This window comes from Anguilla anguilla, chromosome 6 (assembly GCF_013347855.1).
Source record: "Anguilla anguilla isolate fAngAng1 chromosome 6, fAngAng1.pri, whole genome shotgun sequence".
NCBI classification, from domain to species: domain Eukaryota; kingdom Metazoa; phylum Chordata; class Actinopteri; order Anguilliformes; family Anguillidae; genus Anguilla; species Anguilla anguilla.
In genome coordinates, this window is record NC_049206.1 from 4,790,636 (window position 1) to 4,815,960 (window position 25,325).

Sequence of the window (25,325 nt, forward strand, 5' to 3'; positions counted from 1 at the left end):
GAATTAGGGGGAAAAAAAACCTCCGCTCTTATAATTAGGATTTTAGCTAAAGGACTTAAAAACTTAAAAAGCACAATGTAGCCCCCCCCCCCCCCAAAATGTCCACAAATAAAAAGACCATAGAAAAAAAAATGCCATGTCATTTGAGTCCCCAATAGAAACATTAAAAACACAACAATTCAGACCAACACAAACTTGGCTCAATTCAAATATGCATAGAGTGGTATGAAAAGAAACTAACAAAAATCACTTTCATATAAAAAAAATAACATTGCAATTAAAAAAATAACAGAATTGGAGAAATTGTTTCACAAAACTTGCACAGAAACCATTCAAGGCAATTCTTTTACTTTTAACTAGAATATTCTGCCCCAGTGAAACACCCCCTTTTCTGAGAGTTCCCATGACATCTGCCCCCCCCCCCCCCCCACCCCCACCCCCACCCATCCACCTCTTCCAAATCTCCCCCACACCCCTCCCCCCTTCCCACATCACCCCCTTCCTCCCTACCCTGCCCCACCCCCCCATCCCTCCACCTCTTCCAAATGCCCCCCACACAACAGTGCTGTCAAAAGGACTCCTGGTTGTGTGCAGGGTAGAGCCCTTACCCAACACAGCCACACAGCCCCACAGTTTCCTGAGCATATTACACAGTATTTCTTCTCCCCACAAAAAACTTGACGTTGTTCGCCGTTAAATCTGAATTAATGAGCCGAATCTCGCTCTCCGTCGTGACCTCAAGAGCGCCACCAACTGTTCGGTCGCCTCGGCGACGCACAGCCAGAGGAGAAATCCTGGCGTTCCTCCTCTTTCCGTTCTTCCTGTTCCAGCGGCCAGCGTGTGCAGAGGACGTGTGTTCTGGCTGTTTCAGGGGTCAGCGTGTGCAGAGGACGTGTGTTCTGGCTGTTCCAGGGGCCAGCGTGTGCAGAGGACCGGTGTTCTGGCTGTTCCAGGGGTCAGCGTGTGCAGAGGACCGGTGTTCTGGCTGTTCCAGGGGCCAGCGTGTGCAGAGGACCGGTGTTCTGGCTGTTTCAGGGGCCAGCGTGTGCAGAGGACCGGTGTTCTGGCTGTTTCAGGGGTCAGCGTGTGCAGAGGACCGGTGTTCTGGCTGTTCCAGGGGCCAGCGCCGCTGCAGTTTGAAACGGGTGCGCTGCATAACACTCTAAACCGTCCAGAAATGATGGCTGGTGGGGTGGGGTGGGGGGGGCTGTCACACCCACAGAATCTTTAAAAAAAAAGAAAATTTGCTGCCTTTTATCAGCAAGTAGTCCACCTGAGACAGGTGCGCTACCAAAAAAACCCAAAAATACTGTTCCGTGCCCCACAGAACTAAGGGAGGGGTTACCATGGAAGCAACCGATTACAGGTGGGTGGAGCCTAATGCGGTCAAAATTCCGAGCCTGCCACACCAACAGCCTTCCTTCTTTTGTCTTTCTTTTTTTTTTAAAATTTATTATTACAATATCGTTTTTTTAAATTTTTTTTTAGAAATGTGGCATCTGTGGTGGAAGTGGGATGAAGACCACACTCCCACGTCCGAGGGTCACGTGCACGCGCACGCCGCCCCAGTCCCGCTGCGTCCCGCGCGGTCAGATCTCCGACTCGTCGTCGATGTACTGGAAGGTATCCACGGCGACCTTGGGCGAGGGCGTGCCCTCCCCGTTGCTGGCGGCCAGGGTCAGCCGGTTGTTGTGGGCGTTGTAGTTCGTCACGGACATCAGCGGCTTCTCCTCCACGCAGTTCCTCGCTGGGTCGGAGGAGGGGGCGGGGGCGGGGGCGGGGGCGGGGGCCTGGTCGCCCCCTCCGCCCGTCCCACACGGAAGGGGCAGGTGGCCCCGGCGCAGGTTCCACACCAACAGGCCCGCCAGGAGGAGGGCGAGCACGGCGACCGAAACCTGCAGGGGTACCAGCGAGCCCCCCTGCACCCGCGCCTCCACGCGGGGCGTGGTCTCCCCCCCGGCCCCCGGGGCCAGCCGGTACTCCGCCTCCGTCCGGTTGTACTGCCGACCTTTGACCCTCTCCTCGGACAGGCAGGTGTAGGTGCCGGCGTCGGCGGGCGTGGCCCCCAGGACCATCAGCCCCTCCCCGTGGGCGGAGTACCTGGGGGAGGGGGGCAGCGGCCGGCCGGACAGGTGCCAGCGCACCCGCGCCCGGTTGGACCGGGGCCGGCACGGCAGGTTGATGTTGCTCCCCGGGACCAGCGACACGTTCGCCCTCACTGGGGAACCAACGAGAGCGAGAACCGGCTCACAGAACGTTCAGCTCAAACACGCAGAGAGCGAGCGATTCGGTCACACTGCCCACCGCCTACATCTCAAACTGTAAGCCCGGAGCGCCGCTCTGCCTGCTGGGATTTGATGTTTTCCTGCGCTCACACGCTTCAATTTAAGTCACCGCTTGGCCGATGAGTCTGCACACGCTCGCTTCTAAGGCCTAAACTGACTGAATATGAGGAAAGTTTGAAACCCTTGGGTCTAGAGCAGAGGCGGCCAACCCTGGTCCTGGAGAGCTGCAGGGTCTGCTGGCTTTCTGTCGTTCCTCTGCACTTAAAACAGTGCATTACACACTTAACTCACCTCGCCTGGTTTCCTGGGTCTATAGTGGTTGCGGTATCTAAATTAGAAACGAAAACCAGCAGACCCTGCGGCGCCCCAGCACCAGGGCTGGCCGCCGGTTGGCGGTCAGGATCCACAGTGGCTGCAGGGTCTTTTTTTAAACCTCATACACTGCACTTATCACCTAGCAACCAACCAGGCCTTGAGGTTGAGCGAGGTCCCTTGTTGCAAACGGTTTCTAGGACTGTCACAAGCGTGTTCTTGGGACACCAGGACATACGAGGCACACAGGCCCATCGGGGATGCTCATGCACACACTGGGTGAAACACGGACAGAGAGCGCCGCCCCTGTGGGCGTACAACAACTTTTAGATTCCTGCGGTCCCCTTCTCTATCGGTTACCCTCTCTGCCTTCTACCCGTCTGAATAAAGGAAAAGAGAAAGAAAAGGGAACGAGTGTGGACTCTCCGCTCTCTCTTCCCAATAATCATTATTGCGCATGAGAACCCCTCTGGCATGCAGCACATATTTAATAAATGAGTGTTTCTGTCAGTAGTGTGGCGCTGAGACTGTATAGCGTACCCGGGTCTGGAGCAGAATTCGGACAGAGAGACGCATCACCGTCTGTCACGTTCTGGATGAGGTCTCTGGAGGACAGGAGAGAAAGCAAGTTAATCCCAGCACTTTTTAACCAACAGTATCTATGCAAAGGCGAACCCTCAGGTTAGGGCAAAACCCAGGACAAAATGCACCTTTAAAAATACACAGCTTGCCTGAGCGATTGCATGCAACGTGCTACTGCTGTAACAACTGTCATGAGAAATTAAAAGCCAGCCATTTAGCAATAAGGCACTCAATAAAGAACAGAATAGCTGAATTTCTCCCCAGGGGAACTTCAGGTACATACATGTCCTAATGATGTTAACCGAAGTACAGGTTATTTTCAGAAGCATCATCAGTACTTGGACTGTACTGATGCTATTGAAGAGACACGAGTACATTTTTAAATCGTAATGTAAATGTAGCGTCGCAGACAGAGCGCAGGCGTGGGAGGACTGCGGGAGTGCTTTTGGGTCGCGTACCCGCTCCGGGGCGAGCCCAGGCCGGACAGGGCCACGCAGCGGGACGAGGGGGGGTCCCAGGCGCAGTACGGGTCCCGGGACAGGACGCAGTCCAGGCAGGAGGCGTGGCGCCCGCACGCACTGAGTGGCATCTGCACCACCCCCGAATCTGCCCCCGCGTACAGCAGACCCTGCGGAGACGCCTACACACACACACGCACGCACGCACGCGCACACACACACACACGCACACACACACACGCACACACACACACACGCACACACGCACGCACACACACACAAAACCATATTAAATACACCCGCAAACACCTACGCACACACACAAGCAAATATAATACACCTACACACATACACACAACCACATAAAATACACCTACACACACACACACACAAAACCATATAAAATACACCTGCAAACACCTACACACTCACACACGCAAATAAAATGCACCTACACACACACAAACACAAACATATAAAATACACAGGAACACACACACACAACAAAATACCCACACATGCATGCACACCATATATGCAAACGTGCATACACACAAAACACACATACACACGTCTAAACACGCACTCTGTTGAACAGACCCACACATACAGCACACACATCTTTTTTTTCTTTTTCTTCTTTTGTTTTTCGAACAATGCGTTCCAAACACAGCGTGGGGCTTTGTGACATCATAACGGCGGAACTTTCGCTCTGCAACAATCGTCTGCACAAAGATGCAGCTTGTGTCTGCCGCTGAAAGAGCACAGTGAAGCAGGTGCGAAACAGAATGGGCCAGAGACATCTGGCACATCACCACAGGCACCCAGCGTGCACAGAAAAGGGCTTTTTTTTTTTTTTTTTAACCAACGCACTGTTAACTGTAGAGAAGGGGAAAAAACGCTCAGTGTAATAAATCTATTCTTGGAACTCGAAAAGAATGCTCTCTGTAGACCTCCGCCAAGGCACAACAACCTCCCCGCGCATGAATGCGCACTGCAAATGTCGTTTGGCCTGATGGTGGCGCTACAGGAAAGGTCAGTGGGTCACCAAAATCAGCAGGTTTCTTCCTTGGAGGAACATGAACATGAATGCCAAATTAACTTGCAATCTGGCAAGTACTTTTCCAAATATGTCTGTCCTGGACGAATGGGAGATGGTCAGACGTAAGAAAAAAAAATGTAAAAAAAACCTTCAATAACACACACCCCGCAAAAATCTCCAGGCTAGTGCAAAGTACAAAAATGCTTAATAAACTATCAAACACATCCTGGTCTCTCATTTGACACTGCAGGGAACTTTGCCTGAAGAAAACCTACCGGTCGAAAGTTCTAGGTTATAGGGTAATTTCCTGGGTAGACTCCTCCTGTACGTTTCAATATTTCGTTCTTGAGTGTAATGACCACAGCTGCCACCCTGAAGCCATGTACCTTATGTCAATGAACCTTTATCGTTTTCGGATTGTTTTAAATCCACTGTATCAGCACAGGCAAAGGTTTGTACCAACGCTAGAGCATTCATGGGTGGCCAAGCCTTGATACCAACAAAGGTATCACAAGGAAAAGATAAGCTCATTTTATTTGTACAAGCCACTGCACTCATGGCTGGATTGATTTTCACAGTGAAGTTGTTTAGCCCATTTTCAGACAGGCACTCTGGACAGCCACACCCCGGGGTCCTGTCAAAGCCTGTGGCGGTGGTGCCTACCTTGCCGGAGGAGAGACGGAGGATCTTGATTGGTTCTGGAGCCTGGAAGAGCTGCACCTCCTCGATGACGACCATCTCTCCGCCATAGTTCACAGCTTTGTGCAGAAATCCGTTCTCTGTGGGAGGGGAAAACGGTGCTCACTACTGAGCTCTCCCTCCACCGTCACCTCCCCCGACTTCCTGTTCCCTCCTCCTCCCACCTCCTGTTCCCATCCAACCCCTTTCCAATGCCCCTCCCTACCTTCACCTCCTCCCACCTTCTGTTCCTCCTCCTCCCCCCTCCTGGTCCTCCCCCTCCCCCCTTCCTACACCCCTTCCATGGTTCTTTGAAAAAAAATGGTGCTTTTGAAAAAAAAAAAAAAAACAAGTGATGAATGACCGAACAGTTTGGTTGTGGCAAAGAAGGGCTTTGGAGGAAACAACAAAGAGGAAATTTTCTTTGAGATTGTTTTTGGGGGGGGGGGGGGGGTTGAGACACTAACACTACCCCCCAAAGAACATGATAACATTGTGGGAACCGTTTGATATTTCCCAAAAGTTGGGAGGGACGCGGGTGTGTCCCCCTGTCTCCCCAGAGATCTACATTCATGGTTGTGTTGAACTGCAAAAAAAAAAAAACCTCACTTGCACCTGCAACGTCACAGGTTTGAAAATCAGGAGTTGCTCTCCTGTACCTTCAGCCCAGGTGTGTAAACCTGATCGTAACTTGATGTCACCGGGGGCAAAGGCAGGAAGAGGCGTAAGGTAAGAAGGCGGTTTTTTTTTTTTACCCGTCCCGATGAACATGACGTTGTAGGTCCTCCCGTCCAGCGCCTCCACGCGGTCCACCACGATGCGGGTGAACTTGGCCCCCCTCTCCACCAGCTGCGGGCCGCCGCCCAGGGGCTCGACCGCCTGGTCCATCAGCGGCTGGTCCTGAACGAAGCGCAGCGTCTTGTCCGGCAGGTCCAGCGAGCGCTTCACGCCGAGGGCCCTCGCCGCGTCGTCGATGCACTGCGTCGCGGGTCGAGAAACGACACACCCCCCCCCCCAGTCACACTTCCGCGCGAGCGGTGGTCCCCGGGCACCCCTTAGAAAGGGGAACTCGGCTCCACCCAAAAAAAACTGCCTCGTTTGATATGTTGGTCTGCAGCCTCAAAACTAATTTATCAACCCAACTCCCAATCCCAATGTGGTCACGCAATATTATTTCAGGAAAGATGTGCAAAGTCCCACCCCCAAACAATGATGTCATCAGCGGGTAACTCCTCCCCCTTCCTCCCATTGTACGGAACGGATTCAGGAAGTGAGGAGGAGCCTGCTGACCGGACAGACGGAAATCAGAACAAGACTCCAAAATCTCCCAATATTCCGCTCAATGATATTGACTTCGGAGAGAAAACAATGTGCTCTGTCACCATGACGCGGTACTGACCTTAAATGATAGGGGGAGGACACGGGCGAGTGCCCCCTTAATTAAATACACTGTTAAATGTGGGGGGCTTTTACCAACAAAAAAATAAATAAATAAATAAAATAAAAAAAGATTTAAGCCGAACGAGGTGGAACGGGTCAGTTAGTCAGAAGCAAGCGAGCGCCAAGTCAGTTACCTTATAAGGCCTGTTTCTCTAGCGCTTTGCTATTTCCAAGGGAACCATAAACAAATATCTTTATCTACAGCCTCCTTTTTGGTGAGAATATTAGTCATATTAGAAGAAAAGAGAGGAAGCAGACCAGCCACAACAACCACAGCACGTCCCCTGAGCCTGATCTGAGAGACAGAGGGCTGGGACAGCTGAAGCGTTGCTCAAGCTGTTAACTGGTAATTCATTGTTTGTCGACTCAATGTTGATTCTGGATTGACAGCTACCGTCTTTTGTGAGAAAGAGGTGGACCCCTGTTCAGCATCACACAACTCAGCAACACGGGACCACAAGACAGCTGCGGCGTGAATTTTGGAACCCTCTCCGTAACGACAGGTCATTCCGTGTTCCGTTCGTGCCTCCTGTGACATCACAGTGGGTAACCATGGCGACGACTCACCGCTCCGGGCCTGGGCTCGGGCAGGTCCTCGCTGTACATGACCCACTTGACGAAGGAGGTCGCCACGGTGACCGGCGTCTTGAACTTCCCGTGGGAGAAGACGTCCCCGATTTCGAACACGTTGTAGGCGCACACTGCGGAATGGCCCACAGGACCCCTACCACAAATAAACAAATAAATTTATTTAATTTATAAAAACCCCAGTAACTGTTAACGGCATGCTACACATACTCTCAAGACGTTCTACTTACTACTGTCTCGATCGAAGACCATTAGTCCCAGATGACACCTTAGCAATGCCCAGAATCTCCCCCTCACCCTTTCACTGTAAAGAGGTCCTGTGCGGACTAATTCATGATCAACTACTCATAAATAATTCTGGATTATGTTCAGTTCGTATTTTTAAATGCTGAAGTATTGTTATTACTGTTCTCACATTATCATTGTCATCGTCAGCTGTAGCTACAGTAGTAGTAGCAGCAGCAGTGTTTACTGACACACACACGCAGTAAGAGAGGCCTGTTTTAAGGCAGCAGCATGCCACCGCGGGCTACAGAAGGTTCTAGAAGGCGAGCGAGCTCACTCCTGCGGGGTGAAGACGGCGTAGAAGACGCTGTCCCGCCAGTTTTCGTGCCTCAGCAGGAAGACGTCCTGGACCACGTGGGGCAGCCGGGAGTCCAGGACGGGGCAGTCCAGCCGGGCCTTCAGAAACGAGGTCCACTTCTTCTGCAGGGTCCGAAGGCCGCCAATGTCGCCCTGCCGTTTCCAAACACAAGGACGCTTTATGACGTCAACGGGTCGCTCAGACAATGCGCCCTGTCCTTTTAGCTAATACTCAGGAGTAGTTTACAATTGGTCCAAGCAGTCAAAAACCCTGGTCCTGGAGAGCCACGGGGTTTTGGCTAGTTTTTGCTTTTACCGTTAAAATCAGAAACTAGTTCTGGCCCATGAAAGCAGGTGAGAGACGTGGATCTGTGCAACAAGCTGCTTTAACCCTTTGGAAAAAGTAGGATTTTTGGAATGTTTTTTTTTTTCTTCTTCGTTCAATAAAGTCGGTGTTCTAGAACTCTGTTGCTTTTAATAACCAGCAGTGATTGTGACATCAGCATTAGCTTCTGAGGCCCAATCAACACTCCCATCCGCTCTGACACAGCGTTGCCTTGCCCCCCCCCCCCCCCCCCCCCCCCCCCCCCCCCCCCCCTGCAGGACACACGGTTTTCTCCACTACATTCACAAAAGCACATATCATGGTCATTGGAACAACTACAAACTCTACAGCTGTTGTTCATCTCTCCCAAACTGTTTTGTTTTTGTTTTTTTTGTCACAGTAGCGTGTGCCTGAGCCAGCGGGGGGGCACCTTGCAGACCCGCGCCACGCGGGACACCGTCAGCTTGCTGTAGGAGTCGAACTCCACGGCGCTCTCGCTGAAGAACAGGTACACCTTGTCGTCGTCCCCGTCGGCGCTGCCCACGCTCTCCGGGACGTGGTACATGGAGACGAAGCTGGGCTCTGAAACCACGGCAACGCACCCCACCCCCAAAAAAAAAATATCGCTCACACTTCAGTAAACACACGTCATTTTTAACTCCATGGAAGGTGCTGAATTTTCAGTTTATGATAAAACAAGAAAGATATTAAGATTTTTTTCAATTTTTTAAGTTTGTTTTTATTCCCTTTCTTCCTTTACCCTCCTAATTTGGAGAGCACACATTGTTGGCTATAAAGACAGCCAATCACACAGGTGTCTTGTGGGGTCAAAGGTTACAGCCATCTCTGACAAGGTCAGGATGTGACCTCACAGGCTGTGCCAACATAAGTGTAATATTTGTACAGGGGAGGAAGCCGGGGTGGGGGGGCGAAAGATCCCATTGTTTTAAACTTGGCTACCTGAATCGAAACAAGGTAGTGTAGTTAAACATTAAAAACATAGCCATTCCAACAATGCACAGGAGAAATGATTCACAGGATTGAGAAGAGTGGGAAAGAGGAAGAGCGTGTGAGTGAGAGCAGGAAAGAGGGAAAGAGCGAGAGGGAGGGAGAGAGAGAGAGATAGAGAGAGAGAGGGAGAGGGAGAGAGAGGGTGAGGGGGAGAGGGAGAGAGAGAGAGAGAGATAGAGAGAGGGGAGAGAGAGAGGCAGAGAGAGAGAGATAGAGAGAGAGGGAGAGGGGGGAGAGAGGGAGAGAGATAGAGAGAGAGAGAGAAAGATAGAGAGAGGTAGAGAGAGAGAGAGGGAGAGAGAGAGAGAAAGAGAGAAAGATAGAGAGAGGGAGAGAGAGAGAGACAGAGAGAGAGGGAGAGAGAGGTAGAAGGGACTTGAGCCGGGTCTAACCGTTGAGCCAGGAGATCTTGAACTCGGTGCGCACCGGGTTGGCCAGGCTCCGCATCACCACGGGTTCGGAGCCCAGGAAGTTGTTGGAGGTGGCGGAGTAGAGGCTCCCGTCTGACAGACAGCCGGAACACAGACACTCAACACCAGCTAAACGGGCCGCAGTGTCGCAGAGTGAGTAACCTAAAGGTCACAGGTTCGATTCCCGGGTAGGACACTGCTGCTGTACACTTGAGCAAGGTACTTAACCCACATTTCTGCAGTACATATCCAGCCGTATAAATCCATGTAAATGGCATGTAAAACTTTTTTGTAAGTCGCTCTGGATACCTTGCTCGAGGGTACAGCAGCACTGTCTGCTAAATGCCTGTAATGTAATGTAATGTAATGCAAACGGCATCTAAAGCTGCCTCCAGTTCCCAGGTTAAATTACATTCAAGTATGACATTTCTCAGACCGACACACACACTGACACACGTGCGTACACACGCTCACGCCGCACCCGCGCACACAGACGTGACACCAGGCACCTGCGATGACTCATCCAGGTGAGCCGCGTTGCGGTGGAGGACTGAAACTCCATCCCATAATGAGCTCGGTGACTCAATGCCGCCGGAAAGGCAAATCAGTCTTACATCATCAAGACAAATCGGTCACACAGGATGGATGGCCCGTTCACCCAGTCTCAGCACTGAACCCAACGCTGCTGTTCACGTGTTCGCAAGAACAATGCCGCCTTTGCCAGTATTCAAACCAACCTTACTCAACAGCCCCCCCCCCCTCCCCGCCCCCACCATCGGATACTCTGTCATCAAACAGAGACGAACTGCTTCCTCTCCCCCTGCTCGGTACATGAAACACACTGCACAGATCCTACATTACATTACATTACATAACATTACAGGCATTTAGCAGATGCTCTTATCCAGAGCGACTTACACAACTTTTTACACAGTATCTACATCGCATCCATTCATACAGCTGGATATATACTGAAGCTATGCAGGTGAAGTACCTTGCTCAAGGGTACAACGACAGTTGTCCTTACCCGGGAATCGAACCTGCGACCTTTCGGTTACAAGCCCAGTTTTTACCCACTGTGCTACACTCCGTCCCACCGCCCCAGGGTACCGACGCCCTCTCTGAAAGGTACCCGACATGGCTGAGAGTTCTCATTAAGTGAACGGCTTCAGTCTGGAATCCCGTAGCAGCAGCAGCAGCAGCCGGATCGGCCTGGTCTTCCCGGCTGACGCGTGCAATGTTACAATTTGAAGGGTGAGGCGCCAGTGCGATCTGGGGGTTTACCCTCACCCCACAAATTATTTTTAAAACGTTTTTTTTTTTACCGTCACTTCTTATCATTTTGCGCAAACTAAACTGATGTAAAAAAAATAAATGAATTACAAAAAAAAACGAAATATTAAATGAAGGTGAAACGTACCGACCATGACGGAGGAGTACCTCTGGAGGGGGTCGAACGGACACTTCCCCTTCCCGTCCTCCTTGGCCCCGTCCAGCTTCAGCTGCCCGTCTTCAGAACTCTGCTACAAGGTAGGGGGGGGGAACCCAAAATCACTCACAGGTCAAAGGGCACATGCGCACCAACGAGTGACAGACTACAGAGCGCTACTCTACGCACAAAAAAAAGAACACGCAAAAGGATCACACACCACAGCGTTGGCTATTCAACAGGTCAGAGAGACAGACATCACGTTCACTGAAAACAGGAATCAACGACAAGTGAAAAAACACACAAAAAAAAAACCCAACACACTCCATCGTCCAGTGCAAGGGTGTGAGACTCCTGAGTTCCCAACCCTCTCCTCAGGTACCCCCAAGCTGGATTCAGGTATTCGATGGGTTCAATCTCAAGCTTGAGGTGGATCCCGTCAAATACTTGGATCCGGCCGGGGGGGGGATACCTGAGGAGAGGTTTGGGAACCACCTTCCCCGTGAGCATTTCACTCAGCACGGAATTGAGCGAGCAGAGACCAGCCAAATGGTGTTCAGCAGTCATAGCTCAGCACAGTCTGACGTTTTCCACAGTGGGCTAACACCAGTGGGCTAATGCTGCGTGAGACCTTCCGTGGGAACGTCTCACCCCTGACTTCGGGGAACAAAGGTTCGTCGCCGGTTAGTCCGGCGTGCTGCCGAATTTAAATGTGCATTTACGGCGTCGTCATGACGATTGACAGAGCGGCCCCGGCTCACCATGTAGGCGCAGCTGGGGCTGTAGGCGTTGGTGCCGCACACGTACACCCGGCCGTCCCTCGCCTCCTGCAGGACCCGGATGTAATTCTGGCATTCCGTCTGGGGGGAGGGAGAGAGAGGGGGGGGGGGCACGTACAGGAAGTTAACAGGGGGAGCCGCTAACTAGCGAAACTCGCGCGTGGCGAAACAGCAGCGAAATCTGAACCACAGTCCTCGCTGCGCGGCCGGATGTGCGCTAAAGAAATTTAGGCTAAGGGACAGAACCGCAGTGCCCCTTCTCGGAATCGAACCTGCAAACTTCTCCACCGCGAACACAGCTCCCTAAGCGCTATACCGCACTGATGCCAATGAACAACATCAGTGAGAGTACAATTCTGTCACAAGGGCGACACCGATGACTTCATCCTACTGCGTTTGTCTCTTAATAAAAGCCCGCTTTAAGATTTCAACAGGGTACGGCTGTTTTGCTTACAAATTCGTTTATTTCTAAATAAACGGAGAAGGGCATGTCTCTAAAACATTATCAGTCAGGAAAAAAAACTGCGGCGGTGCTTTTGTTAATAAGGAGAAGTTTCGCTGGGCTAACGTCCCCGCTGCTACGCTACAAGCGTCGGCACGGCAACAGGGCGAGAAAGACTTGACCGTCTCGAGGCGAACTCGGCGCGGCGTTAGCCTCCGTCCAGCCTCTCAGCTCGGCTCCTCGCTAACCGCCTCTCGCATTTAAATTTCTACCGCGAGCTTCCCTGGCAGAGAACGAACGCACCGCCGTAGTAGACTGTGTTCTTCCCCCACCCCCCGAGAGATTGTTCGGAGACCGGTTGTTTTCACAGAGCAAGCCCGAACGGAGCTCCCCCGGAAGGCTAAAGTTTTCGAAAATAAAATAAAAAGTTGAACGCAAATCGCAGCGCGAGCGCGCGCACACGCACTTACGTCAGGTTGTTTGCCTTTGTTTGTGCATTCGACTTTGTCAGCATTCTTGACCTCCCAGTAAACCTGTAAAAACCACGAGCGCAAAATCAGACGGACACAGAAGACAAAGCAAATAACCGCGCTGATTCTTTAGACTCGCCATCTGAACTCTTTTCCTCACCTTTCCCAAATCAACAGGAGCTTCTGCTGCTACAGTGAATGCCGTCAGTATTTGGACAGCGACACAATTTTTTTTGTTGTTTTGAGTCTGTACTGCAGCTATTTACTACATGGTCCACCCGATATGCATCGTAATCACCCTAAAATGAAAGTATACAGTCTGCACATTAAGATCATATTTATTGTTTCATTCCAAACCCAATGTTCTCCATAAATTTTGGAATGCTTCAGCTTATATGGAAGGGAGACATAACTTTTCAATGTTATACAGGGCTGAGTATCTGGTGAGTTCAAAGAATCTACAGCCAGAAAAGGATCTTTTTAAATTATAACCACATTGCAAATTATGAATCATCTGTGGCACAGACACCTTCAGCCAGAATGACTTTTCTGAAAAAGGATTTCGTATTTTACATGTTTATCACCCACACCTGCAACTGAACATTTCTACAGAATAATCCAGGATTAAGTAGCTTGCTCAAGGCAGCAAGAGCTGTGCCCGAACCAGGGATTTGAACCTGCAACCTCCGTAGTCACACTGCCACCGCTATGCGTAACACAGAATGACTAATACCTTTCAGTCAGTGGGTCTGGCAGGAAGTGATGTAAGAGCATGCACAGAATTCTCATAAAAGCTTGCTGAAATGGGTATAACCGTGTTGCCATGCTTCCTAGAGTACTGGAGGAAAGCGGGGGGGGGGGGGGGGGGGCAGGGGCATACATTTTCTGGCTGTCTCCCTTCAGTGCACCTGGGAAAATATTTCCCCTGGGGCTTGGTTTTTCAACGACATCACGGCCCTCCTCCTGCCCCGCCTCTTTCACAAGACGTACAAGCTGAGAATTTCCGATGACACATCGTCTGTGTCACGCGCGAACCTTACACCTCCATTTTTCCCTGCTGCTTTCCTGAAGCTTGTTTGACACACACTGAAAGTTCTGATCTGGCTCTATCTATCTACCACTGCATAGTGTCCCACAACTCAAGCACTAATAAAGCTGGTTCAAAACTCCAAAATCAGAGAACCATAAAGATCATTTCGCAAAAAAATAAAAAGTATAGAATGCAGTGTTCTGCTGCTAGTGAGCGGTCCATTTTATTTGTTTTTCTAGAAACAAGGTTTACGCAGGACACCAAAGACGTCCAGGTTAACTGACGACTGCAGCGTGAAGTACAGGTCATTCCTTGCTTCCCACACAGTGAATTGTCCAGTGTTAATTCAACTCTAACAGAGCACACACGAGTCCAGCTGGGACCACGTGTACTCTGTGAAAGTTGACTTAACACCGAACCTGTGACTGCCCAGGGGGGCCAAGGCCAGAGATGTGGAGCGGTTAGCCTGGGGCTGTGTAGCGGTTAGCCTAGGGGCTGTGTAGCGGTTAGCCCAGGGGCTGTGTAGCGGTTAGCCCCTGGGGCTGTGTAGCGGTTAGCCCCTGGGGCTGTGTAGCGGTTAGCCCAGGGGCTGTGTAGCGGTTAGCCCAGGGGCTGTGTAGCGGTTAGCCCCTGGGGCTGTGTAGCGGTTAGCCCAGGGGCTGTGTAGCGGTTAGCCCAGGGGCTGTGTAGCGGTTAGCCCAGGGGCTGTGTAGCGGTTAGCCCAGGGGCTGTGTAGCGGTTAGCCCAGGGGCTGTGTAGCGGTTAGCCCAGGGGCTGTGGAGCGGATAGCCCTGGGGCTGTGGAGCGGTTAGCCCAGGGGCTGTGTAGCGGTTAGCCCTGGGGCTGTGGAGCAGATAGCCCAGGGGCAGTGGAGCAATTCTTACGGAGCCCTTCTTGCTGGAGATGTCGCTGAGGTCCAGGGCGTACACGGCCCCTCGTGCCCCCACCAGCAGCAGGCCCTTGTCCTCCTGCAGCAGCATGGTGGAGTAGTTCTGGACCCCCTCCTCCCTGAACTGCCTGATGTGCTCCTCTGGCAAGGAAGGGGGAGAAAAAATCAATCACAACCAATCACGAGTGCTCAGGAAACTCGGGAGTTCAGAAGTTCAGAACCAAACGGAGCACACACCACTGAGGGACTCAGCCAAACAAACCAATCATATCCATTCAGGACCACAGGATGCTGTGTGGAGATGGGGAGAGACAGAGAGAGAGAGAGAGAGAGAGAGAGAGAGAGAGGGAGGGAAAGAGAGACAGAAAGAGACAGAGAGAGAGAGAGAGAGAGAGAGAGGGAGGGAGGGAAAGAGAGAGGGAAAGAGACAAAGAGAGAGAGAAAGGGAGACAGAAAGGGAGAAAGAGACAGAAATAGAGAGAGGGGAAGAGAGAGAAAGAGCACAAGAGGGGGATAGAAAGAGAAGAGAGCCTTACCTTGGAAGCGAACCGTTTCTCTTGGACCGACTTCGAGCGCTCCGCTGTCGCTGAGCATCAGCAGGAGCACGAGGCCCCAGAGGAGCGCAGCAGGTGTTAGCGGAGACATGGTTCACAGCTTATGGTCCACGCTTGGGACGTCCCGTCTGAGCCACAGAGAAACTCAGCAGCAGCAGCAGCGGCGGCGGCGGCGGCTACACAGCCACAAGCCCCGCCTCCGGGCCGAGGGGGGGCGGGGTCTCGCAACACTTCCTGGATCCGCGGCTACGTCGACGTCACCCATGATGGAACTTGACGACATGGGAAGCCCATGATGAAACTTTGTTTCCGTGGCAGCCCGGCGGCGGGATCTCTGGGGTTTTTTTTTTTGTAATTATTTTTTTAACAAAGAGACACTGAGTCACTCCATCTGAGAGGAGGAGGGACAAGGGGGGGGGGGGGGGGGAGGGGGAGGAGGGGGACAACAACGACAAAAATGTAATTAACGGGAATCTTCCAGAACCTCGGCTTCCTGTCGAACGCGAGACGCGCGTCTGTCTCAACGCGGCAGGCCGCTGACACGCGGCCCGTTGCGCAAACTCCGCTCGTTTCACAAGCTCGCCGTCTCTGCCGCGAGGCCCGGGCTCACCACAACTCGCCCCGGCCCGCGGGTGCGCTGGCACGCTTTTTCGGCTGGTCGCCCCGGCAACGCGCACCACTGCACCACGGTGTCTGCCCGCTGATGGGGACACTGCTCCAAGGAGGTGCCATCTCGAATGAGACTCCATTCACCCCCAGTAACAGACACACTCCCGTCTCACTCAAATGATGTAACCCCCGATCGCACGCCCGCCCCCCCCCACCCCCCACCCGGCATTGGAAAACCTAGCACTCTCCCCACACATTCTTTCACTAAACTAAAGCATTAAAAGCACAGATCTCTTCTTTAAAAAAAAGCCATAAGCTATTTTGGTGTTAAGCTGTAAATTAGACCACCCCCCCCCCGCCCCCCTTTTCTGTGGTTTCTCTCTTCCTCTCTGCTGTTCAGAAACGATATTCAGGTGCTCGTCTCTGAATCACAGGCTCTTCTCCATTCGTTGGAAGCGCGAACGATGGTGGATGACATCACGCACCACACGTGTCACATCCCCTTTCCTCACAGTTTGCCCAGCTCTCCTCCGTTAGGGTCAACTGGATGCCAAGAGCCAGTAAGAATCTCTGTGTGAGGTCCTTTGTTCCAAACGCAGTGGTCGCTCAGAATTCCTAAACTTGGAATGTAAAATACTGTGCAGTTGTGTATTTGCACATCTTTTGCTGCACTATCTTTGTGAGTATCTATGGCCTGTGTGTTTTGTGTGTGTAATGTGTTTCATACGCCACAGGCATCAAAAGACTCAACAGTGAAATGTGAAGACCAATTCACAATTACGCTTCCAATGCTACCCACCACATCTATCTACCTATCTATCTATATATATATATATACACACACATTTAGAGTATGCATAAATCTGTCTATTTATACATCTATTAATACAAAAATACACATATACACACACACACACACACATATACATGCACACGCACATGAACACACACACAAGATTCTACAACGGTGATCCTTCACAGCAACTGGACCTCACTTCTGAATCTTTCTTAGTGAGCTACATGTGAGCTCAGGGGTGCAACTTTGAAAAATACAACAACAAAAAACCTAAATAAATCTATCAAAACTGCTGACTTTTTATTTAAACCTTGTCACTAGCATGTACTGTAACTCAAAATGGACTGAGGCACCATTAAAAAAAATTCACAGGGTCCTGCGTGAGCACACAGTGGTGCAGCTTGCACTGCACATGGGTTTCCTGTGGCTTGCTAGCTATGAAATCTTTCCATCGTCTTGCCCTTTTGCGCCCGGTGCGGTCGTCCACCAGCGCAGCGAGCATGCGGCTGAGCTGCAGGACTGCAGTGTTAAAATGAGATGGGGCGGAAAATCCCTCTTGCAGTTCGGAGAGTGCACGCACGCACGCACGCACGCGCTCTTCCGCAACCCTCCTTAGCCGATCACGACTGGTGCTCTGGTACAAATGGAACGGGCAGCACCTGAGTCAGACCCCCACGGTTTACAGCAGGGAGCGAAGGACCTGATCAGCCAGCACCGATGCAATGTGTGCATTGCATTATGGGGGGGGGGAACTGGAAGGGGGTGAAAATTTCGTTTTTTTTTTTTTTTTGCTCATTTTATTTTACTGCCGAAGTGTTTGCTTCCACGCGCACCACGGCTGCAGGGGGACGGCACCGCGTAAATCTGCCAGGACACCGCGACAACTGGACGAAACAAGAACAAGAGGCTATTCCTACCCTCCCGCCCTCCACAAGCCCCCACCACCCCCACCCCCCCGCGCGCACCCCGGATTCCCCCCCCCTCTGCAGCGCTGGTGTCGGGAGGAACGTGCAATAACTCGCTCGCACCCGGACGAGTCCCGTCAGGAGCCGGGATACCAGGAGCAGGAGCCTCAGGAATGGCATTCTCTCCCTCCCTCCCTCCCTCCCTCCCTCCCCCTGGCGAAGTCCCTCCCGCCTGACATTAAAATCGCAGCGTGCCTCTGTCTGCAAGCGGAGATCGGGCCAGCCCGAAAAGGGCCGTTTGAGACGAGAACGTTACAAAAAAAAAACAAAAAAAAACACAACAGAAAGGAGGAGGAGGAGGAAAGTAAGAAAGGGCCCGGTCCGACAGCCCATAATTTATGTATCAGCGCTAACACTGCGTGCATTCAACGACCGAGCGGCTGTTCTGTTGTACCCAGAAAAAATGAATAAACATGATCCAATCAAATGTGCGTTAATTTATACAGACCTGGGAGACCCTCTGAAATGCTTTTGAAATTACAAGAGCGTCCTGGCCACGGGTGCAGCGCAGTATCCACAACATTTATAAAAAAAAACATATAAAAGACATCAACGCTACACATAAAAAAAGCTAAAAATGTTATCTGCAGTTGATAACAATTGCATCCTTCACACAAAGCTTTCTGAATTCCTGATTCTTAATTACTGAATGACTGCAGGATTTCTGATCTGAATAGCAATGGAGACAGTATTATAGTTTTCCTAAATTAAATTGCTGCCTTACATATGTTCACTTTTATCTGATAAATAATATGTTCAAAAAGGACAAGAGGATGTGTGAATTGTACAACCTACTGTACTGGAAATATCAAAATATTTAATAGCTCACTTGGGTTCAGTTTCAACTTCTGAGAATTTATCAAAATGATTACAATTTACTGTGCAACATTCCATTAAAATAATCACTTGCTGTTCAATTTTTTTGGCGCAACAAAACATATAAAAATAATATAACTGCATATATGTAGCACAGTACATATTACATTATTACATTACATTACATACATATCCTTACACAATGCATACAGCTGATTTCACTAAATTACCTCCTGGTTGAAGAATCGTGATAATTATCAAATGCAGGTGATCGGAACAAAAAATACTGGGGAGGACTTTTACTCTCTTAACCTGGATTTCGCACCTCTAAAGCGGTCCAGCTGAGTGGCAAACACACCGCACCACTGGTTCTCAACCTCGATCCTGGGGACGCCCCATGGCCATGAGAATGCTGCTTTTCGTTCCAACCGCAATTGCAATCCCAGAATTTTAACAAGCTGCTAATTTTGCTTAGCAAGGTGCTTTTCGTGGTTAGAGCGGATTATTTGCCCTCTTAAACCGTATTATGTCAGAAATAGCTAAGCAAAAACCAGAAAGTACAGTGGGTCCCAAAGACTGTGGTATCCATCGATACCTTCTCCAAATTCACTCAAACTTTCCACACAACTCTCCACTCATCGTCTCACTAAAACGAAGCGCTGCAAGGAACATCTTTAATAAAAAATTTTAAAAAATAAATAAATAAATCAACGAAGGCACGCTACGCTGACCGCCACATCTAAACTGATCAACTAACTCAAATTCAGAGGATTCCTAGCATCCATGGCTAGGAATTGAACTAAACTCAAACACGCCCATACGGTCCATGTTTATCAGCTCACAGCATGTAATTAGCTACTATAAGTCTGAAGGGCAATTACACTCGAGGCAAGTGAACTGTACCTTAGAACAATGATCTGGATTAATTTAAAGTAGCCTGTTTATACGTTTATAAAAGCGTCCATACAGAAAACCAACAGGACAATGGGAGACAATTTCTCTGTATGCGGAAGAAACGACTATTTTATGAGAGTCTAGTCTACGACTACGACATACTCACGCCTGCCACTCCGCACCTTAAGAAGGCTTTCTTTGTACAAGGGGTGCAAAAGGAAATAAACTCGCTTAGTAATGTCTAAGTCATCAATTTTTCCAAACAAAACGCACCCAGCCAGCAACTCGCCTAATTTACAGCCGTCCAGAATTCAAAAGATTCGCCCAGCACCCTTTTTAAAAAAGGCATGCTACGTTGTCTCCTTGCAAGCGATGACAGCAAAACTATGGGAAATGCAATTTTAACCCACGCCTAAGTGAGATTTTTAATAAAATCCCTAATAGCGCGGCGGGAAAATCCATATGGATACGTAAACTAAACGTTACAGTCGTTTCCAACGGCAGTTGTATAGCGCGGCTGACGAGCGAAGAACAATAACCGTCAAGTGTCGTTCAGAGAGCGAGACATTACAGATAAGTCGGCAATTACCGCAGATAATTATATTTATGTCCTCACGTTACGCAGGAAAGAAATATACCTTAACGACGTCGTTTGACAGAATCCACCTCTCCGTTCGACCACAGCTCTTTTTTCCTTAAAGACATAAATAGAAGCGTCGCTCTCGTCCTGGTGCTGGCCTCTAGCGATCTACCTGAGACTCAGTTGTGGGCGTGTCGTATATTGCATCACAGCTGCCGTTCATTTTACAGACCAGGTGCAATGTTTTGTTACACGAGTAGCTACGGCTTCAGTTTAGCAGCGAAGATATTACGGAGATTATCTGTGCTGAAATACAAGATAGAAATGTAATATATTTGATGAAGCGTATTATTTTGGATATGGAATACACTATATACACAAATATAAATGGTCAAAAAAATTCTTAGTTTTCAAAATTGAATTAAAATGTTACTTCAAGACACTGCAAAGTAGCCTACAAGTAAAGGAAACGCAGAAAACTAAATACATATGAAGCCTTGTTTTTTTGTCCTTTTAAGTATGTAATGCATGCCCCGTGCTGTTTAATTGCTATGCTCATGTTTAATGTATATTCAGTTAAATTTTTATCTCTTAATTATTTTCTGCTAATGTACATCTGTCTCCGTATTTTTGGACTCCAAAGCAAATTTAGTGATGACCTGCCTACTTTACAATGGCTGTTATCAGAGCACTCTAAACTTGGTCCAAACCAGGAAGTCATTAAAAAAAAAGCAGTTTATACAACGACAGTTTATATTATAGATAAATGTGTGCATGCATGTACGGGTGCATATTATTAAATATTTTAATGCTGCTTTTAACACCTTTATTTTATTTCATTTTTTGCACTGCTCCTGTCCACTGTGTAGTTCCAGTGAACATGGTCTGCCTCTCTCCTCGTAGTGCCACCCCCCCCCCCCCCTTATTGTGGGGTGCAGGGGGGGTGTGTGGTGAAATCTAGTCTTTTCCTTGAATCTAAAATCTTGTCCATCAAAGAATCCATGCCACAGTCTTGAGTTACAAGTCACCTTTCCCAAACCGCAATGCCACTCCCTGTCCAGTTTAGCAACAACAGGAGGCACGGGAGAGATTTCGGGAGTTGGATCTACGAGTTCAGGCTCCTTTTGGGACCGGAGGTCGTTGGTCTCTGCGGGGTCCTCGGGTGTTTGGGGCACGGCCTTGTGAGAGAGGTGTGTTTTAACTTTGGTGTCGGGCCTGGGCCTGGGCCTGGGAGGGGGCGACTGCTGGCAACAGAATGCTTCAAACCTTGTGTGTTGCTGTAGACTGGGTTCTCTGTCAGGGGGACAGAGAGAAAGAGAGAGAGGGGGGAGAGGAGAGAGAGAGAGAGAGAGAGAGAGAGAGAGGGAGGGAGAGGGAGAGAGAGAATAAGACAATATACAGATTAATACTGCCTGTTATTGTGTCTAAACCTGTGCACAAAAAGATTTTTCTGGTCAGATTTTGTCAATAGAACAAGAGTGGCAGGGATATAAATACATGCGTTCAAATACAAAACCAAAGGAGGTGAGCTCCACCAATCACTGGGCTCATTGGTAACAACAACAGAACAGAACGGCAACTGTGATTGGTGGATACTTACCTCCCAGTGTGACATCACAACCACTTTATCCCTACTTTATTATCCCAATATGTGAAAAAAAGAAAAAAAAAAAATTGTATTTGTGTTCATTTACATTTACGTGTTTATGTAGATTCTGACGAATGTCAGGAAGTAGTTTAATGCACTTAACAGCTTGCCAGGACACAGATCCTCAGGGTATTCAACTTCAATGCCTGGATACGTTCAACTCTGGAGCCAAAATGGTGGGCCTAAATGGGCTGAATGGCCTGCTCACTTCATTATGTATTCTTATGTTCTAGATGGGCTGAATGGCCTGCTCTCTTCATTATGTATTCTAATGTTCTTATGGTGAGTCTAATTTGCATTGTGCTGACCGTCTTCCAACGCATTCCAAGTTACTCTGGGGGAGGGGCATAACAATGCAATTAGCCGCTAGCCAAATAAGCAGGAAGTACGTACGTCTGGACTCCCTCTCCATCCGGACTCTGCATCTCCAGCACAGGATGACAATTCCCACCAGTGTCACAACCAGGAAGACGCTCCCAGCACCCACGACGACCCAAACCCACCAGGGTACAACGGCACCCACCAGGTGCTGGGGGGAGGGGCCACCATCTTATGTAAAAGGGGAAATTGAAAGGGGGGGGGGTGGGGTGGGGTGGGGCAAAAGTGGCAGCATAAATATAGGGATCAATGTTTCATACGGACACTGGTTCATTCAAATCAGCTGACATAAGATCGGCTTATACACTGTTATTTTCTTTCTCTCAAAGAGTTCTGCATATGCTCAACATCTTCATGATTTTTGACAGCAATTTGGTCCTACAGCACCTGGAGTGAAAACTGCATCTATAAACCTCTTCATTAATTGCAATTCCTATATAGATTGCCATCACCATGGTAACAGTTAATGTGACTTCATAGATTCAGCAGCTGTGCGGAAATTTGTAAAGGAAACCAGCTGTGCTGTCTATGGTCCTGTACCTTAAAGGTGAAGCAGACGTACACATCTCTACTGTGAGCATGGTAAGCTCTAATAAAATTAATGGACCCTACGATGAAAACAGACATCTTAACTGGTCACGGGAGAATTAAGTGTTAATTATGTAAAAATGCTTTGTCATTTTATTACCCTGTACAATGTCTCTTGCCTCAGCTTGTCTAATCTGATGACACTTCATGCTCTTACACCATGGCAGTACTGTGCAATGGGAACAGGATATCCTTTGATGGCTTTTGTCGTGAGAGTGACAAATTGTGTGTGCGTGCGTATGTCCGTGTGTGTGTGCGTGCGTATGTCCATGTGTGTGTGCGTGCGTGTGTATGTGCGTGCGTGCGTGTGTGTGTGTGTGTATGTGCGTGCGTGCGTGTGCGTGTGTATGTGCGTGCGTGCGTGTGCGTGTGTATGTGCGTGCGTGTGAGTGAGTGTGTGTGTGTGCGTGTGTGTGTGTGCGTGTGTATGTGCGTGTGTATGTGCGTGTGTATGTGCGTGCGTGTGTGTGTGCGTGTGTGCATGTGTGTGCGTGTGTGTGTGCGTGTGTGTGCGTGTGTGTGTGTGCGTGTGTATGTGCGTGTGTATGTGCGTGTGTATGTGCGTGTGTATGTGCGTGCGTGTTTGCGTGCGGGTTTTTCAGATACTCACCGACGATGACAACGACCTCAGTCCCGTTGCCAAAGAGGCACCATAGCGACGGGATCTCCATGCAGACTGAGCAGCGGTACCAACCGCTGTCCTGCAAGCCGGGGTCCACCAGGGTCAGATTGGACCCCGAGGATCCGGACACCTGCCGCACGAGCCTGTCGCCACGCCACTCCTCCGTCCGATTGGCTGAGGCCAGGCTGACGGAGCCCTGATTGGCCAAGACCAAGCCGGAGGAGATCCACTGGCAGTCACGCGGGGACGTGCCGTTCGGCCGGGGGCAGCGGTCCCAGCTCACCCTGATCCTCAGCGCCTCCGAGGGGGGGCGGAAGGTGCAGCTGAGGGTCAGAGTGGACCCAGCGGGGGCCTCCAGGTACCCTGGCTGGTGCACGGCCCCCTTTCCCACGGCGACGCTGACAGTCGCTAGTGCGCCGCCGCGCGTGGCGCAGCATTAGCGTTTCAGGAGCGACAAGAAAGAGAGGTAGTTGGGGACAGAGAGAGAGAGAGAGAGAGAGAGAGAGAGAGAGAACAGAGAAGAGAGACACAGGAAATGGAGAAGAAAAAGGGGATCAAAGGATAGGAGATAAGGAGGACCAAGAGGGGACAAGCGAGCAAGATATCAACATTACAGGCATACAGCAGATGCTCGTATCAAGAGCGACTTACACAACTTTTTTTTTTTACATAGCATTTACATCGCATCCATTTATACAGCTAGATATATACTGAAGCAATGCAGGTGAAGTACCTTGCTCAAGGGTACAACAGTAGTGTCCTAGCAGGGAATCAAATCTATTATCAATTTTTTACCCATTTATTAACCTGGTACATCAGAGAATAATAAACCAGTGTTGCTGAGAAATACAACTCTTACCAAAACATCCAATGGGAAAAGCAACAGTTTTCTAAACCTTTTGAAACTTTTTGAAAGGCACACTAAAGCACACTGAAATGTCAACAAGCTCCCAATTAGGTTGCTGAACACACCTTTAAGCTCTTCCATAATTTTTTCTTAAATTTATTAACACAATGCAGCTTCAGTCCGTTATCGTTTGCTTTGTCTTTGAAGTCTTTATTTTCTACCAAATGGTTAGTTTTTGTTGCCGTATGTCCGCACTTTTACCAATTAGGTGACAGGTTGATTCACCTCCGTCTGCAATTTGATCAGTTTAAACAGTTTTAAATATTTTCCCCTCTCTTTTTGTAATTGTTCGTAATATAACACAATGTGAATACTTCATTCTTCATGCAATGGAATAGCAATTTCTAACATAATGTGGCTTAAGAGAGTGCATAATCCCTCTTGACCTGAAAAAACTATTTAAGAAAAATTAAAGGTTTGTTAAAATTTATCTCCTCTAGATTGTGTACCCTCTTATGCGACATTTTAAGCCTTGCTTTAGGACTGATGTTGATAAAAGTTCATTTAGTGTTTCCGCACCGTACCCATGGAACAAATTTCAAAAATATCTCAAGCTGACTTCCTTTGTTTAGTTTAGTACCTAGAAAGGTACAATCGCTTGTCACTAGTACCCCCCCCCCCCCTACTGAAAAAGAGATCTTGGTCTCAATAGCCCCCCGCCCCCCCTCCCCCTCCCCCGCTTAGATAAAGGATAAATTAATAAAATAACTGTAAAAGGTAGCTTACCTGTGGTGACCAGCAGTAGGCTGACCACTTGTCTCTGGATATCCATTATTCTGAAGGTGGTCAGTGACTGTCAGTTTACCCTTTCACCGATTGTCAGCGGTACATTCTCACGTATTGACAGGAAATGGAGCTCTACCTCGGGACAGAATGTGTGTCGGTGTGTTTGTGTGTGTGTATGGGGGGGGGGGGGGGGGGGGGGGGGGGCGGGGGGGGGGGGTGGTGTCAAGCCCATACTGCCACGAAAATAAAAATAGAGGCCGTTTCTGGGCTTCCAGTTCGGTTAGGGCACTGCGCCGTGGAGCAGGAACGAGCCCCACGCTTTCGGACCGAACCAGGACCGCAACAGGACCGCACCAGTACCGCACCAGCGCCGACTCTGGCTGGTAGGTTCATAGAGCATCGAGCAACTGGCGATTGCTTTGCCCAGGGTAGTGGGAGCATGCAGTTCATTTGGGGGGGGGGGGGGGGGGTGGGGCCTCTGCATTACATC

At 49.7% G+C, this 25,325-nt stretch overlaps 2 protein-coding genes across 9 annotated transcripts in view; one reads left to right on the plus strand and one right to left on the minus strand.

Moving 5' to 3' along the window:
- LOC118229578 (transducin-like enhancer protein 1) overlaps positions 1-25,325 on the plus strand; it is a 539,102-nt gene that overhangs the window by 313,846 nt on the left and 199,931 nt on the right. The window lies entirely within an intron of this gene.
- LOC118229579 (semaphorin-4E-like) lies at positions 1,462-24,963 on the minus strand. Of its 2 annotated transcripts, none has more exons than XM_035421653.1 (18): positions 24,836-24,963; positions 23,191-23,610; positions 22,008-22,163; positions 20,025-21,259; positions 15,289-15,697; positions 14,748-14,893; positions 12,834-12,896; positions 11,904-12,002; positions 11,134-11,233; positions 9,696-9,806; positions 8,723-8,874; positions 7,948-8,120; positions 7,365-7,521; positions 6,113-6,335; positions 5,343-5,458; positions 3,638-3,819; positions 3,138-3,202; positions 1,462-2,218 (listed from the first exon to the last, which is right to left on the minus strand). In XM_035421653.1, the coding sequence occupies exons 5-18, from the start codon at positions 15,395-15,397 to the stop codon at positions 1,590-1,592; spliced, it is 2,325 nt and encodes a 774-aa protein (XP_035277544.1). In that variant the 5' UTR covers positions 15,398-15,697; positions 20,025-21,259; positions 22,008-22,163; positions 23,191-23,610; positions 24,836-24,963; the 3' UTR covers positions 1,462-1,589. The 2 variants fall into 2 exon arrangements, with proteins under 2 accessions (XP_035277544.1, XP_035277543.1); XM_035421652.1 differs by having other exon boundaries at positions 11,134-11,236.